Consider the following 16,457-nt stretch of genomic DNA (forward strand, 5'->3'; position numbering starts at 1 on the left):
GCAACATCAAATACTCCACTGAATACAATCTATCAATAAACAATACAATAATTCAATCTAAGCAGGAAGTTGCTACTGCTTTTGGGGTTTTTTTTTCTGAGATTCCAGTTTCTATCATAAACACTATTGTCTCCTCCACCAGTGTTGATGAATGATGAATGAAACTCCTTCTGGAAAATGTTAGAGAATGTCAACAAAGTTTCAATTTTAGCTTTGTGAGCCCTGGAGAAATAATTAAAACTTTTAAATCTCTAGACATGAAGTAAACTGCTGATATATTTCTGTTAAAATAATTAGTTCAATAATTGATGTCATAGCACCATATCTTGCAATAGTGTTTAATAATTGTATTAATCATAGCGTGTTTCCTGACCTTCTGAAAAATTACACCAATATTTAAGTTGGGATGCTTTTCTGACTCGAATAACTATCGTCCTGTGTCGATTTTGCCAACCCTTAGTAAATTTAAAAAAAAAAAAAATTTAAGCCAAATGCTTACTTACTTTAACTCTCATAAGTTACATCATTTGAAACAATTTGGCTTTACTAGGGGACTAGGGGGGGCCAGGCTAGGCTTTTGATTGTGTTCAACATTCAACGCTGGTCAGGAAGTTATGTCACTATGGCATAAAAAGAACTGCGCTCAATCTTCTGATTTCATATCTAAACAATAGAATTCAAAATGTTGACGTGAATGGCAGGAGATCTCCTGGAACTCCTCTCAGTATGGGGGCACCACAAGGGTATATTCTCGGACCGTTCTCTTCCTTATCTATATAAATGATCTTCCTAATCTTATAGAGAAAAAACATAAGGTAGTATTGTTTGCGGCCGACACTTCACTGATTTTAAAAGTGAAAAGAAACCACGCTATGTATGACGAAGTGAACGATATTCTATCGGCCCCCATTTTGAAGGATTGGCGTGTTCGCCGTGCAGAACTAAGTCTGTTGACTTAGTTCAATTCAAAATGAAGCCACAACTTGAAAGTTGAACAAAGCATACAAAATCTTATGACGATATGTCACTCGAACGGTTGGCTCAGTTGGAAGAGCACTCGCACGGAACGCGAGAGGTCGCGGATTCGAATTCCACATCGTTCATTAATATTGTTTCCAAATTTGATTTGTGTAATTCCTTCTTGTACTAATTACCTGCATTTAAAATTATAAAATTATCATAACACACCTACAGTGTGTTACGTATTGCATTACAACTCAGGGGGTCTACTCCTATAATCGATATTCGATATATCGTGGCACTAGTCGTGTCGAATCCTACTCTTAGTTGAAAATGTCAGAGACGAATGTTCGAATTTCACTATTAATCAAACGTCACATTTACGATAATCTCAACGACACCTTCTAGGCTCTCGATGCTATTATCGTTTCAAGTTGTATAGATATATTTGCCATACAATATACATACTTAATATATATTATTGAAATAATTATATGTGATTTACTATTCAACAGGATGATTTTACTACTACGTCATTTAAGTCATTTTGTTGATCGTTTATCCGTAGAAATAATGCAAATGGCCGCCTGAGAAATAGGAAGTCGACGAGAAGGGTTGAGTTATTTTTTTTACATTTTATTATCCGCAAGTTTTGTACTGTTTATTCAATTTTAAATGGTCATATTATATTCATAACATATTTTTTTAACATTTACATTATGTGTAAATGATACCTAATTGGTGGTGCAGAGTCTGGCATGGTCCTTAGCGCCTAAACTATGTTTTGACTTTTGACACAGCGACATAACACAGATAATGTTTAGCTTTGAACATATTTCATTCACACTAACATCGTAAAAGAATAAAAATTTTAGTCTATGGTAGTTTAACGATAAACGATAAGGAATTCGAACATTTGTTAGAGTAGGATAGTTGCGATATATTCGGAGTATTATCGTATCGTTCCGAATGTATTGTCGATTTTGCGAGTAGACCTCCTGATCCTAATGTCACTGTTATCAGAAGATGCGTTAATCATTGCTTCACCAGATACTAAAGTAAGGCTGAGATATAAAGAGCGTACTTAGACTGTGCTTAGACTTTACTTAAGTAAAACTTAGCTGAGTGTACAAATGATTTAAGTTTTCAGATTTTGGCGAGACAACACGTCCTGAGGATGCCTCGTGTAGAGGCGAAACACGTGTCGAATTGTTTTAAAAACTTGTTTTTAAAACAAATTGGCGGAATTAACACTAAAGAAAACTTAAATCATTTGTACCTACAATTATGGATTTCCGCAAAGTAACGCCTAATTCAATAAATTTTCTTAGCTGAGTGTGATAAAATGCGAACTTGACTGTTGCATTGGGCTGTCTTAGCGTAAACTCAGCATAATTTCAGTCGTAAAATAAATGACTATAAAAGCGAAATCCAAGATTATGCTAATTACACTAAGCCAAGTTTTACGCAAGAAAAGACTTAGCAAAGTATGAGTACGCTCTACAGCTGATCTCAGCCTAAATCTTCTTGGTATAGATAAGAAATGTAAAAAGTCCGTTTATTAGTTCAGCTGTTTTAAATTGAATTAGTAACGTTTCCACCAGGATGTTTATCAAGTTACGTTATATTGAGTTAAGTGCTTCATGTAAACGTGTATAATCGCATTATGCTACATACACTTACTGTAAGTCATCACGTTTCTGTAGTTATGCTGTACTCGTAGATAATACAAAGTAAGTATTACTTTATTATCCGACTACAGCAAAAGAATTATATGAGGGTTATGATTTTATTGATATGTGGTTATATATATATATATTTGTTTCCAGTGAACTCCTAAACTAATGAACGGATTTTAATTACATATCTGTTTCTGGTCGTCAGTTAAAGTATGGGGAACCCATCTGGTACAAAACTTTCTGATGCCTAAATGTTCGTGTAATATTTTTTTAACTTGACTCATAGCAATGCATAGGCTTGCCCGTATCTGCTGATAGGTCACTCTCTTATCTTCCTCTATCATGTGTCGCACAGCACTGATGTTATCTTCAGTAGTCGCTGTTAAAGGACGTCCCTCACGCGGATCATCATTGAGATTGCTACGTCCACGCTTAAACTCGTTAAGCCAATCGTAAATAGTGGCACGAGTTTGGGCTTCATTAAAAAATGCTAATCGCAGCCTATCATAGCTTTATTGTTGAGTAAGCCCACAACGAAAGTCATAATAAATCATTGACAGAAAATTTTCTCGCGTTAGGTTCATTTTCATGTGTAACAAGAGTTTTAGATTTGCCGCCAATTCACAAAAACAAATGACAAATGAATGCAATATACTACAGTGGGTTACCAAAGAGTTCTAAAATTGAAATTCAAAAAAAGTTTTAATTAGCAATGTATCTAACAGGCCAGTTCTAAGCATTTTCAGTGTTACCTACGTATGTTATGAAATAATTCCTGATGTTATGAAATATTATTGACAAATTAAGAAAAAAAAATTATTTATTAAGTACTGAACTATGTCTGTCGGGTCAGCTAGTGTGGCTATATATTTACGTATGTATATCTGTTCCCTCATAATTTCTAAAGTACTTATTAGTTATTACTATTTGAGTTGGTGAGTTTAAAGGGTGTTTTGATGTGTCGCTGAGTTTCAGTCCTATTGAGTTGTCGTTCTATTGAATCAGTACGTGAATACCAATTTTGGACCAAGTTTCAATAGGACGACTTCTGAACTATAACGATTTTTGGATCGTTAGAATATACGTGTATCGGTCTACTGTACTTGTTCTTAATTAGGTACTACAACTGCAGAGAAACCTGTTTCGCACGTATCGGTCACATCGACACAGACAGCCAACCTCTTAAGATCACCTCACACCAGGGGCGTCCCTGGGATAATACCGAGGCACTCCAGGGCGTCGCGACGCACAGTTAGGGAAGCCCTGCTCTAAATAATATACTATACTATAGTACGCCTTTTCGTCACAGAACATTCGGCAAGTTTAATTACCGGTAGATATATAGAAACAAAGGGGTGAATTTAAAATAAACTGGACGATGAATAATGAGAGTAAATAGTGTTTTTTGTAATTTTTTCCCTATCTATCCCGAAGTATGTAAATACTGACAAAAGAAAACTATTATTTTTTGTACGAATGGTAGGTTATATTATATACTTGTTAAGGATTACTCTATAAATTAAACTACTTGTTTACGAAACTGCTAGTTGTCAACATAAGGTTCTCGATCTTAGGCTGAGATCTATAGAGCGTACTTAGGACTTTGCTCAGATTTTACTTTTTTTATATAACAAGGGGCAATCGGGCAATAGACTCACGGGATAGTGACGGGAGGTGAGGCAACCGCCCATGGACATCCGAACAAATAGGTCATCATCAAATTTAAGTGAGTTTTTTTTTGTTATGCTTTCGCGCCTTAACTAGACTAAAAGGTCACAATGAACTTTTATACACATTTCAGGGAACAGAAAAAGATATAGGGTAGACTTTATCCCAAAAGTATTAAGGAGATCTGCGCTATACGAGTTTTAATTCGGTTCAAATATAACGAATGATGGCAAAATAATACAGTTGAACTACAAAGAGTATGAGAAGAAGAAGGGGGACTATCTTTTGTTCTTTCGACGATACTAAACTATACTAAGCTATAAGTTTGTGGACAAGGCTTAATTAGAACAAAGTCACGGGTAGTTTTTTTTTTATCGAATAGGAGGACAAACGAGCGTACGGGTCACCTGGTGTTAAGTGATCACAGCCGCCCACATTCTCTTGCAACACCAGAGGAATCACAAGAGCGTTGCCGGCCTTTAAGGAAGGTGGAAGGAACTTTTTTTGCAGGTACCCATGTCGTATCGTCCCGGAAACACAGCACAAGGAAGCTCATTCCACAGCTTGTACGTGGAAGAAAGCTCCTTGAAAACCGCACTGTGGAGGACCGCCATACATCCAGATGGTGGGGATGATATCCTAATTTGTGGCGTGTCGTGCGAAGGTGGAATTCGGCGGCAGGAATCAGGTTGAACAGCTCTTCGGAACACTCCCCGTGATAAATGCGGTAGAAGACACACAATGAAGCGACGTTTCTACACAACGCCAAGTGATCCAGCCGTTCGCACTGGGTCGCCGACAATTCGAGCTGCTCTGCGTTGCACGCGGTCAAATGGATCGAGCTGATACTGGGGTGCGCCAGACCAGAGATGACAGCAATACTCCATGTGTGGCCGGACCTGCGCTTTGTAGAGCGCTAGAATATGGGCCGGCTTGAAGTATTGCCTATTAATGACGCCCAGCTTCAGTTAATGTGTAAATACATTCAAATATATTACGTGTAAGTTATTATTATAAATATTAAATAGTTTCTACATAACAGTCACGATTGTTTCATGTTTTCATTATTTATACAGGGTTATGTTTCAATAATCGTGTTTCAGTTACTACTATTATTATTATTTATCTTTTTATTATTAGATACATTTGGCCGCCATTAACATCGTGAGCGTCGTTTTCGTTTGAGATAGTACCGTAAATTATGTTCATTATTTCATGGTTTCTATTCAGCTTGCGTATGGTTCTAGTTGTTTTTTATAAATCAAAAGAAGCACACGAGCAAGTGCTTCGCGACTAGGGTTACCGTTATCCGTCCGGATTAATCCGGTCTTGTCCGGACTTTAAGTCTCTAGTCCGGATTTTATTTTTAATTAGATGGAATAAAGTAATTAACTGCACAATATTAACTCATATCAAAAAGTTATTAACCTTTCCGAAAACAAGATCAACTCAAAAGTCCGGAGTTTTACCCAAATTTTAGGTTTATTGTCCGGACTTTTCAAATTATAAACATGTTATGCCTAAGTCTTTTATTGGGCAATGTATATGCTTTAACAATATGATCCCAGAAAATGTACAAAACAAATGTGCTACGAAATTTTAAAGAAGTGTTAAAAAACATATGTGTGGGAAAGGATATTATAACATAAATGACCTTCTTAATAATACCACAGATTGAGAATGGAGCGACCGCCCTCAGACTATTAAATATTAAGTTTAATTGTACGATATACCTTAGTAACAATATATTTTATGAAGAAGAAGTCCGCTGAGTTTGTTGCGCCCGTCCTTCTCAGGTAGAGGATAACTTTCATCATCCTATTTTGAATAAAAATATTTGAATTTGAATTTAGACTTTTAAATTACTAAATGATAGCCCTAATCGCGCCCAATCCGCCAATCTATCCTCGCATAGTCCACGAGATGGCAATAATTATCCTGTCTGAGAATCGACATCATTCGCGACGGAATTGCCGCGTGACCAAGACGACTCGTTAAACAATTGTTTCGTTGGAAATAATTCATTTGACATTGACAGCGCCCTCGCCGCTCTTAAGCTATAAATAACATGATCGGATATGATACGTGCCGAACCATCGGACGCGGTCTAGTACCTACCGGACCATATTCGATTGTCCATAGACAAAATTTTTATTATTACCAGATTTTGCGCTATGGAGAATGCATGCTCTTTGATACCTTCAAGTATGCGAGAGTGTGTTTTAAAGTTCGTGAAAGTCTTAAAAAAAAATGTGAGCCGTTACGGGACTCCTGGCAGATGTGAAACATCGACATTATTTTGTAAAAGTAATATGCAGAAAAGAACATATTGTGATAGGAACTAAATATGTCATAATGATAAAATAAAATATTACGATTTTTTTCCAGATAACGATGACTATTTATTGAATAAACATTTATTTTCATTAAATACAAAAATTTACGAATTTATTTCAAATCGTGACTAATTAATTCGTTTAATCAGTGACTTCGGTAATAGTTATATTCGATGTTGCCTCTGAGGACGGTATTACTGTGACAAGGCGACGCGTCGCCACGGCATGCGTCGCCACGCCAGAAATCGGTTTTACGTGCGGCTATAGATGTTTCACATCAATATAACGGCTACAGTATATATAGACACTTACTGATAGTTTCGGAGATCCTGCGCAGTGATGATGCTGCCAACTTCTTTCAGGTCTTTCACCAAGTCGCGAGCAACGCTTCCGTTGTAGAGGTCATCGCCTCCATTCAGTGCGATACGTTCCAGAGTCCTGCAGAGATCTTCGCTGGGCTTCACTATGGTACCAGCCTTGCGGAATACTCCATCTTCGTTAACATATGTCTTACTGAGAAAGAAAATAGATTGGATTGAATTGAATGAAAATAATACTCGCAATAATTGATAAGACAATTTTGCGGCATAAAAAGGAATAAATTTAAATTAATACAAAATGGCAGAGAGTCGATGGATGCCAAACCACCAAAATAGACTAATACTTTTTTAAGCAAGAGTAGTACAAACATGACACCTGATGTTAAGTGATCACCGCCTCTCACATTCCTATACAATAACAGGAGCGTTACCGGCCTTTTAGAAGATGAAGAAGAAGGTGTACGCGCTTTATTTTGGTCCATATCATATCGTCCTGCAATCACACTTTAATGGAAGTGTTGTCGAAGAGCGGTGATACGACAAATGGGGGTTTTATTAAGGCGAAGAGTAAGCAGAAATCACGCAAACATAAGAGATGACAGCAATCTGATAACGTATTATGAATTTAAATGTTTCTTTAATTGACCATCCAGTAGCCATTGTACCGCGCTACGTAAATTAAAAAAAAAAAAAAACAACGCTGCGACGTTGAGGCGGACGGCTTAGCTCATTGTCCAGTGTCCTCCAGAATTAAGTGAAAATACTATTTTGTACAGTTTTAGAAAAATTAGGAACAATTGGGCCAAATCGAATCTTAAAATCATAACACTAAAGACCACCTATGCGCCGGTGGAAGTCTTCTTTGCGCAAGATGCCGGCTAGATTATGGGTACCACAACGGCGCCTATTTCTGCCGTGAAGCAGTAATGTGTAAGCATTATTCTGGTTCGGTCTGAAGGGCGCCGTAGCTAGTAAAATTACTGAGCAAATGAGACATAACATCTTATCTCTCAGGGTGACGAGCGCAATTATGTGCCACTCAGAATTTTTGGGTTTTTCAAGAATCCTGAGCGGCAATGCATTCTTATGAGTAGGTCGTGTCAATTACCATCAGCTGAACGTCCTGCTTGTCTCGTCCCTAACTGTCATAAAACAGGCTCATTTTGAGATTTTTTTTAAACCTTTTTTAGGCTCTTAGATATTAGATTTGTGATAATTATCAACTGCTATTGTTTTTATGCGAACGCTAGTTGATGGACTCTGTAAGTGGTAAAAAATGACCGTTATCTATCCGATGGATGGCTGAACAAACCAGTCGTAAACTTGACTCGATTCAACCAAGGTTTTTATATTGATATCCCGATGTTTTAAACCTGTTCTGAACTATTTGCATGAGGCCCATTAACTATTTTTATCTTAACACGTCTATTGCTGTAACTGGGACGACTACCTGTATAGCCGAGTGGTTAGCGATCCTACCTACTAAGCTAGAGGTCCCGGGTTCGAATCCCGGTAGGTGCAAGCATTTATATGATGAATATGGATGTTTGTTTCCAAGTTATGGATGTTTAAATCTATTTATGTATGTTTTTACGAATTTATGTATGTTTAAGTAAGCATATTGTATTAAATATATCATCTTCTTGTAACCCATAACACATGCTATATATGCTTAACTTGGGGCAAGATAATATGTGTAAAAAGTGTGTCAATATTATTATAATAATAACTAGTGGACCCAACAGACGTTGTCCTGTACACACGTCTTAAATTTGAAAAATCGGTCCAGCCGTTAGGAGGAGTTCACTAACATACACATGAGCAGGAGAATTATATAACATGGACGGAATTGAGAATCTAAACCAATCTTAAATTCACTGAAACAAACAAAAAAATCATCAAAATCGGTCCAGCCGATTTTAGGATGTAGTTTAATTGTGAATCTAAACCATCCTCGAATCCACCTGAAGACACCCAGAAAGTTTCATCAAAAATCGGTCCAGCCGTCTAAGAGGAGTTCAGTGACATACACACGCAAACAAGAAATATATATATTAAGATTATTATAACTGACAGCCGAGTACGAGGTTCAGGTATTCGGTAGTAGACCCCAATGATCATGAACAAATTTCAATGATACGCCTTTTAATGAATTCTCTTGTGGAATATCATCTAAAACTTAACATTGAAGATTACTTCATCATTTATTGAATCAGTAAAGCAGGGGTGCTCAAACGGTCGATCCCGATCGACCTGTCGATCCCGATCGACCTGTCGATCGCGAGTGCGTTTTTAGTCGATCTCGAGAGAAAAATCCGATATATTCACAGATTTGTTTTATTTATTGATTTGGGTAACGTACGCGTTACGCATTAACGTGCTCCAATGATTGTGGAACTTCAACATATTTTAAATTCAATTTCATGTTTTCAACATTAATTTCCTTTTTAGGGTTCCGCTGCTAAATGGCAAAAAACGGAACCCTTATAGATTCGTCATGACTGTCTGTCTGTCCGTCCGTCCGTATGACACAGCCACTTTTTTGCGAAACTATAAAAACTGTTGAAGCTTGGTAAGTAGATGTATTCTGTGAACCGCATTCAGATTATCACACAGAAATAAATTTTGGGGGTTTAGCATACTTGGAATTGGAACGCAAAATTTTTTTTTCATCAAATCCATACGTGTGGTATTTATGGATAGGTCTTTAAAAAGGATATTGAGGTTTTTGATATCATTTTTTCTAAACTGAATAGTTTGCGCAAGAGACACTTCCAAAGTGGTAAAATGTGTGTAACTTTTAAAATAAGAGAATGGTAAAACTAAAATTAATATAAGATGTACTATGCAAATACGAAAATTGGTTTGTACGAGATCTAGTAAGTAGATATTTTTTAATACGTCATAAGTCGTATTATCAATAACTTAATTTAAAAAAAAATACGCAATTATTAAAACCGTTCAAAATTACAACAAAAACTTTTATATTATGTTTCTTGCTGCTACCCTCCATGAGCAAGTCCGACTCTAACTTGGCCGCTTTTTATTCTTTAGTTAGACATTGAATTTATTAATTAGGTTCGGATCGTTTCTATAAAACTCTTCTAAGGTTTTCACTTATAAGATCGTAGTACTATTATCGCAATGGGTTACCCTGTCAGATTTGAGGCTTTACTGCAGGGGTGCTCAATCTTGAATTGCTGGCGATCTACCTCAATTGTTGGACTACAATCCATCGACTCTGAGAGCCTGCAAGTATGTATGATGAAGGGTTGTCGTCTAGGTAGGTGCATCGTGACATGCATGTTAATTTTGAGCACAATATACATTTTATTAGTTGAGTTATAAAATGCATATTTTGCGCAAAACTACCTTGAGGTGAGTGTAGGTCTGCTCTAAAATGTCAATGAAAAAACTCATAATTATTCAAAATTGCAAAAAAAAACAAACCTGTGAATATATCGGATTTTTCTCTCGAGATCGACTCAAAACGCACTCGCGATCGACAGGTCGATCGGGATGGACCGTTTGAGCACCCCTGCTTTACTGATTCAATAAATGATGATAATAATGATCAAACTAATATTATCGAATTCCCACCAGTCTACCTGAAATGCTTAGTTTCACTAGTTTCAGCTCCTTTCAAAGCAAAACACCGCCGCGTGCTATAGGACTGTTATCCTGTGCAAAGAATTATTATTCAACTGGCCTGATGAGAAAACTCAGTGTCTTTTTACTTACTATAAATAAAATACTTTTTTAAATATAATTTATTACAGTTCTCCTGCAAAGGTAACGAAACGTCCGATTAAATAAATGAATTATAAAAGAACAGACCTTTAAACGCAACATCTTATGTGCAAAAATACAGTTACAGTTAAACGCCAATTACACGCATTTTAATCTATCTATATATATATAAAAATGAATTGCTGTTCGTTAGTCTCGCTAAAACTCGAGAACGGCTGGACCGATTTGACTAATTTTAGTCTTGAATTATTTGTGGAAGTCCAGAGAAGGTTAAAAAGGTGAATAAATAGGAAAATGCTGCTAAATTAACTAAAAACAACAAATTTGTTTTTCCTTTGATGTGTCCATACATAATTTCTATGAGAGAATCTATTGACGCACGGTTAGACAGTTCTGCTGTGAAACAATTTCATTACGACAGCAGAGTGCATATTTTACGAAGTAATTTTTGATGTTATGATATATCATTGACAAATTCATATGAAAACATTAATTTATTTATTATATACAGAACAACGTCTGTCGAGTCAGCTAATCTTATATAAACTACTTAAATATTTTCTTAAGTGTGTACACTCGCCTTAATCAAATAAATTACTAGAGTTTGCACTTTATAAATGTTTCCAATCGCCAATAAAAAATAAATATCATATCCATTAGCTTGTAACCACTTCTTGTAAGAGCCGTTACTCGTTATATCTAAAGAGATTAACAATCAAGTTATTATTATGAATCAAGTCATTCACCTTAAATGTAGATCGTTTTTGATGTACGGCGCGCTACTCAAACCGTCGTACATTGCCTTCGATATCGTGTAGCCGTATTTACAGAACTCCAGGGTAGGTTTGATGAGTGTTGGCCACGGGAGTTTGCCCCAGCGCTGGTGTGCTGCCCACATACCACGAAGCTCACCCGGTACACCTACAGATAATGGACCTGGAATTAAAATAGAGATTAATTCTTCTGCAACGAATTTTAGAACAAAATACCAAACATAAAAGATATTCGCCAGTGGCAGGCTCCTTTGCACAGAAAGCCGGCTAGATTATGGGTACCTCAACGGCGCCTATTTCTGCCGTGAAGCAGTAATGTGTAAGCATTATTGTGTTTCGGTCTGAAGAGCGCCGTAGCTAGTGAAATTACTGGGCAAATGAGACTTGACATCTTATGTCTCAAGATGACGAGCGCAGTTGTAGTGCCGCTCAGAATTTTTGGGTTTCTCAATAATCTTGAGCGGCACTGCATTGTAATGGGCAGGGCGTATCCATCAGCTGAACGTCCTGCTCATCTAGCCCTTTATTATCATAAAAAAAATATAAAACAAATATGGACATTATTAACTTTTTACAGGGGGTGTAATCAGGGAGTATGAACCCTATCAAAAGAAAATATATAATTTCAAATCGGTCTTTGAGCAGCAGATATATGAGGTACCAAACAAACAAACAAACAAACTAATAGATGACATCCCATATAGCCGAGTGGTAAGTGACCCTGCCTACTGAGCTAGAGGTCCCAGGTTCGAATCCCGGTGGGTAAAAACATTTATATGATGAATGTATGTTAGTTTCCCTGTCAGGGATGTTTAATAAGTATTTATGTATGTTTAAGTTTATCGTTGTCTTGTACCCATAGTACAGGCTATGCCTACTTTGGGGCAACATAATTTGTGTAATAGTGTGTCAATATTATTATTGTTATCTAAACATAAACCATATCGTAGAATTGAGGACTGATGACTTCAGAAGTCAGTTGAAAAAATTACAGAGATCGATTGCTTATAACTATATTAACAATTTGCTTAGATATTATGTTTGACACGATGTTTGATACACAAAAATACTTACTAGGTATGTAATTCTTTTCTCAATCAAGAATAAGTCAAAGTCAAAAATATTTTATTGACATGACACGTATAATGGTAGAACTTTCATAAATAGTTTTAAAGTATATATTATTTCATTTGCGTAATTTGCATTGTAAAAAAAAAGGTCAAGATTATATTTTTATTAGTTAACTTTTACATGTATGAATAACTCTTAAGTATAATGTAATATTGTTTGTTATAAATAAAGGTTAAAGAGCGGTGACTCCCAACACAGGCGATAAGCTTAACGGGAGACACCTGCCCCTAGTTTTTAAGTACTTTTTGTTAAAGAAATAAACAATTTATTATTATTATTATTATTATACAGTCAACAGATTGCTCGTCAACGTCAATCACCAAAAAAACTAATTCAAATAAGTACATGCTAATTACACAGAAGTTTAAACAATAATGTTAAAAAAGAATACAAGGCTGAACCATAAAATCCATAAAAAATAACAACTATACAGGGTGTCCCGTAATCAGTGGACCAACGGGATACCCGTGATAGGGGTGGTCATCATCTATCGAAAACACCAAATTTTTCTGTTCTAGGGCCAGTAGTTCAAAAGATATGATTTTTTAAGCATTATTTTGAAAATTCTACCCTTATCAACACAAAAGTTGAAAAAAAATATTTTTTATTTTTATTTTGCCCTGTTTCTTAACTTAAGGTGGCTGAGGAAACATGTGTCTTCACAATTAAATCCATTTTTGTGAATAAATATTGCCAAATTGAAAATTAAAAACCAAAACATGCGCAAATATCAAATAACTAAATTTGGAACGTGATGTTTGAAGCAAGCTAGTGCAAAAAAAATGTATGACAGCCTTGCGGACCATTATTTAAAAAACATCTGCAGTTCATACTGATTCCAAAAAGGTATAACAATATTACATTTTACAAAAAAAATAACTTAATAACCAATTTTAGACTCCAATTGCGAGAAACATTTAAGCGCTATCTATTCTGAGAATTATTTTGTTATCGAGAGAGAGATAACACAATATGCTATCTCTTTCTCGCTCAGGTACCTTTTTCGTTTACGGGGTCCTATTGGCCGACGCCTATGATCCCCACACCCTAATTTTTCAAATTATTCTTAGTTTCATCAGAGACTTGCTCATAGCTCGTAGCTGCACACGTGTTTTTTACTTCGCTACCATTACGACTCTTTTTTTTGGTGACTGACGCTTGAATTGGACCTTGTTTGTCTTTGTGATTTGGATACTGTTTGCCCGGATTTTATAAAATGCCTAATACCTATACTCCTCGTGAATATGCTGAGATGTATTTTATTTACGGTCTGTGTAATGCAAACGCTCGGCAAGCAGCCCGTACGTATCGTGAGCGCTATCCTAATCGCGACCGCTATCCGGATCATCGAATTTTTCTCCGTGTAAATAACGCGTATTTAGAAGGCAGAATTCCCGGAGCTGCAAACAACGTGGGAAGACCTAGAAGAGTCGATGAACTTCAAATACTGGCCGAAGTGACAGAAGAACCTTCTACGAGTGTTCGTCGTATTTCAAGACGTACTGGTATAGCAAAAACAACAGTACATCGCATTTTAAAAAGAAACAGTTTATACCCTTATCATATTCAACGAGTGCAGGCACTATTACCTGCTGATTATCAACGGAGGATAGATTTTTGTGCAGAGATGCTTCGCCGATGCCGACAAGATCCACTATTTTTCAATTCAATATTATGGAGCGATGAATCGTGTTTTAAAAGAGTTGGAGTGTTTAACATTCATAATTTACATGAATGGGCTGTTGTGAATCCACGTATTGTACGAGAAGATAGATTCCAGCACCAGTTTGGAGTCAATTTGTGGGCTGGAATCTTAGATGGTAAACTTATTGGTCCATTTGAGCTCCCACCGAGGCTTAATGGTGCTCGGTACTTGCAATTTTTAAGAAATGACTTAAGTAATTTATTAGCAAATGTACCACAGGAGGTATGTGAGAGGATGTGGTTACAGCATGATGGCGCACCCGCTCATTATTGCAGACAAGTGAGGGAATATTTAAACGAGTCTTACCCAAGTAGGTGGATTGGACGAGGAGGTACAATCCCATGGCCAGCTCGATCACCTGATCTTAATCCATTGGATTATTTTTTATGGGGATATTTTAAAGAATCCGTATATGAAACCGTTAACGATAACGAAAGACAGCTAAGACAAAAACTGAATGTGGTGAGTGAAAAAGTCAAAAATAATGAAAGGGCGTTAAAAAGTTTAAAAAGAAATTTTATAAGAAGATGCCGGCTATGCCTTAGAGTAAGAGGAAGACATTTCGAACATTTATTATAAGAAATAAATAAAAAAATTCTAACTATTTACTTTTGTTTTATTGTAAATTCCGCCAAGAAATTGCTATCTAATGTTGATTTAAAATAATTATTGTCTTTTATTGTTTCACAATAATGATTAATTATACCTTTTTGGAATCAGTATGAACTGCAGATGTTTTTTAAATAATGGTCCGCAAGGCTGTCATACATTTTTTTTGCACTAGCTTGCTTCAAACATCACGTTGCAAATTTAGTTATTTGATATTTGCGCATGTTTTGGTTTTTAATTTTTAATTTGGCAATATTTATTCACAAAAATGGATTTAATTGTGAAGACACATGTTTCCTCAGCCACCTTAAGTTAAGAAACAGGGCAAAATAAAAATAAAAAATATTTTTTTTCAACTTTTGTGTTGATAAGGGTAGAATTTTCAAAATAATGCTTAAAAAATCATATCTTTTGAACTACTGGCCCTAGAACAGTAAAATTTGGTGTTTTCGAGAGATGATGACCACCCCTATCACGGGTATCCCGTTGGTCCACTGATTACGGGACACCCTGTAATATTATTCAACTCCACAATGTTATATCGTTTACGTAATCTTCAGTACTGTAATAAGACTTCGACATAAGTCTGCGTTTAATAAGAGATTAAAATTTATTAATTGATATTTCAGATGCTAATGAATAGCATAGCTAAGAGTTTCTTGACGTTGCGTTAGGCCCAGTTTCCACCAAAGCGGAGAGGAGAGGAGATGCGTTTTGATAACCAATCAGATTTCGTTATTTCCAAATCTCCACTCCGCTTAGCTTCGGTGGAAATGAATCAAGCGGAGAGAGATGAGCAAGCGATGCGGTAGAGCGGAGATGTGAGATGTCTGTACTCTGAAGTCGTCGGCGTGGCGCCCAAGCCGTTTCTCTCATCTTCTCCAGTGTGTTAACTTGTCTGTTAACTGATTTCGATCTCTCACAGCTTACATTTCCGGTACGCACAGCTCACAACTCCTCTCCGCTTTGGTGAAAATAACCTGATAACCTCTCGCCATCTCTCCTCGCCGGTTTGGTGGAAACCGGGTCTCATCAGTCCCTCGGAACATTCGTACGTCATAGGGTAAGTAAAGTGGGTGCGCGCCTTCTATCATTAAATGGTTCAAAATCCGACCGCTGGCTTAATTTTAATAGACAAGGGATGGGCCACGAGCGCACGAATTGACGCACGCACACAAACACACAATTTACAAGGCCGCTAAGAAATCTTGGGAAGAGAAAACTATGGAGTGCCAAGCCATACGCCGCTGTCAGTACGCGTCGTCCATCTTTTTGTATATAGTGTACCAACCCTAGCGCTCCGCCCAGACAGTAAAATTTCAAGGAGACAATTATGTAGATAACCTTACTATAAGGTATAAACCTTACTTAAAAAAGAAAAGAAATAAATCACTGTAAATGAGTACCTACAAATGATAACAATAAAACTTTATTTTTTTTACATTGACTTTTATCGAGTGGGGCCGATTAACTTTGTTTCATTTGAATTGATATGATATATATAGAACTCATTTGTACAGGAATTT

The 16,457-nt window shown here is 36.4% G+C and overlaps 1 protein-coding gene across 3 annotated transcripts in view; it reads right to left on the reverse strand.

The window, feature by feature from the left end:
• LOC126979400 (glutathione hydrolase 1 proenzyme-like) overlaps positions 1-16,457 on the reverse strand; it is a 106,003-nt gene that overhangs the window by 17,216 nt on the left and 72,330 nt on the right. For all 3 annotated transcript variants that reach the window (XM_050828683.1, XM_050828681.1, XM_050828680.1), the window contains 2 exons: positions 11,460-11,649; positions 6,956-7,156 (listed from right to left, as the gene is read on the reverse strand). In XM_050828683.1, the coding sequence (XP_050684640.1) occupies positions 6,956-7,156; positions 11,460-11,649 (391 nt within the window). The remainder of the gene's footprint in view (positions 1-6,955; positions 7,157-11,459; positions 11,650-16,457) is intronic.

This window comes from Leptidea sinapis, chromosome 3 (genome assembly GCF_905404315.1).
Source record: "Leptidea sinapis chromosome 3, ilLepSina1.1, whole genome shotgun sequence".
NCBI lineage: Eukaryota > Metazoa > Arthropoda > Insecta > Lepidoptera > Pieridae > Leptidea > Leptidea sinapis.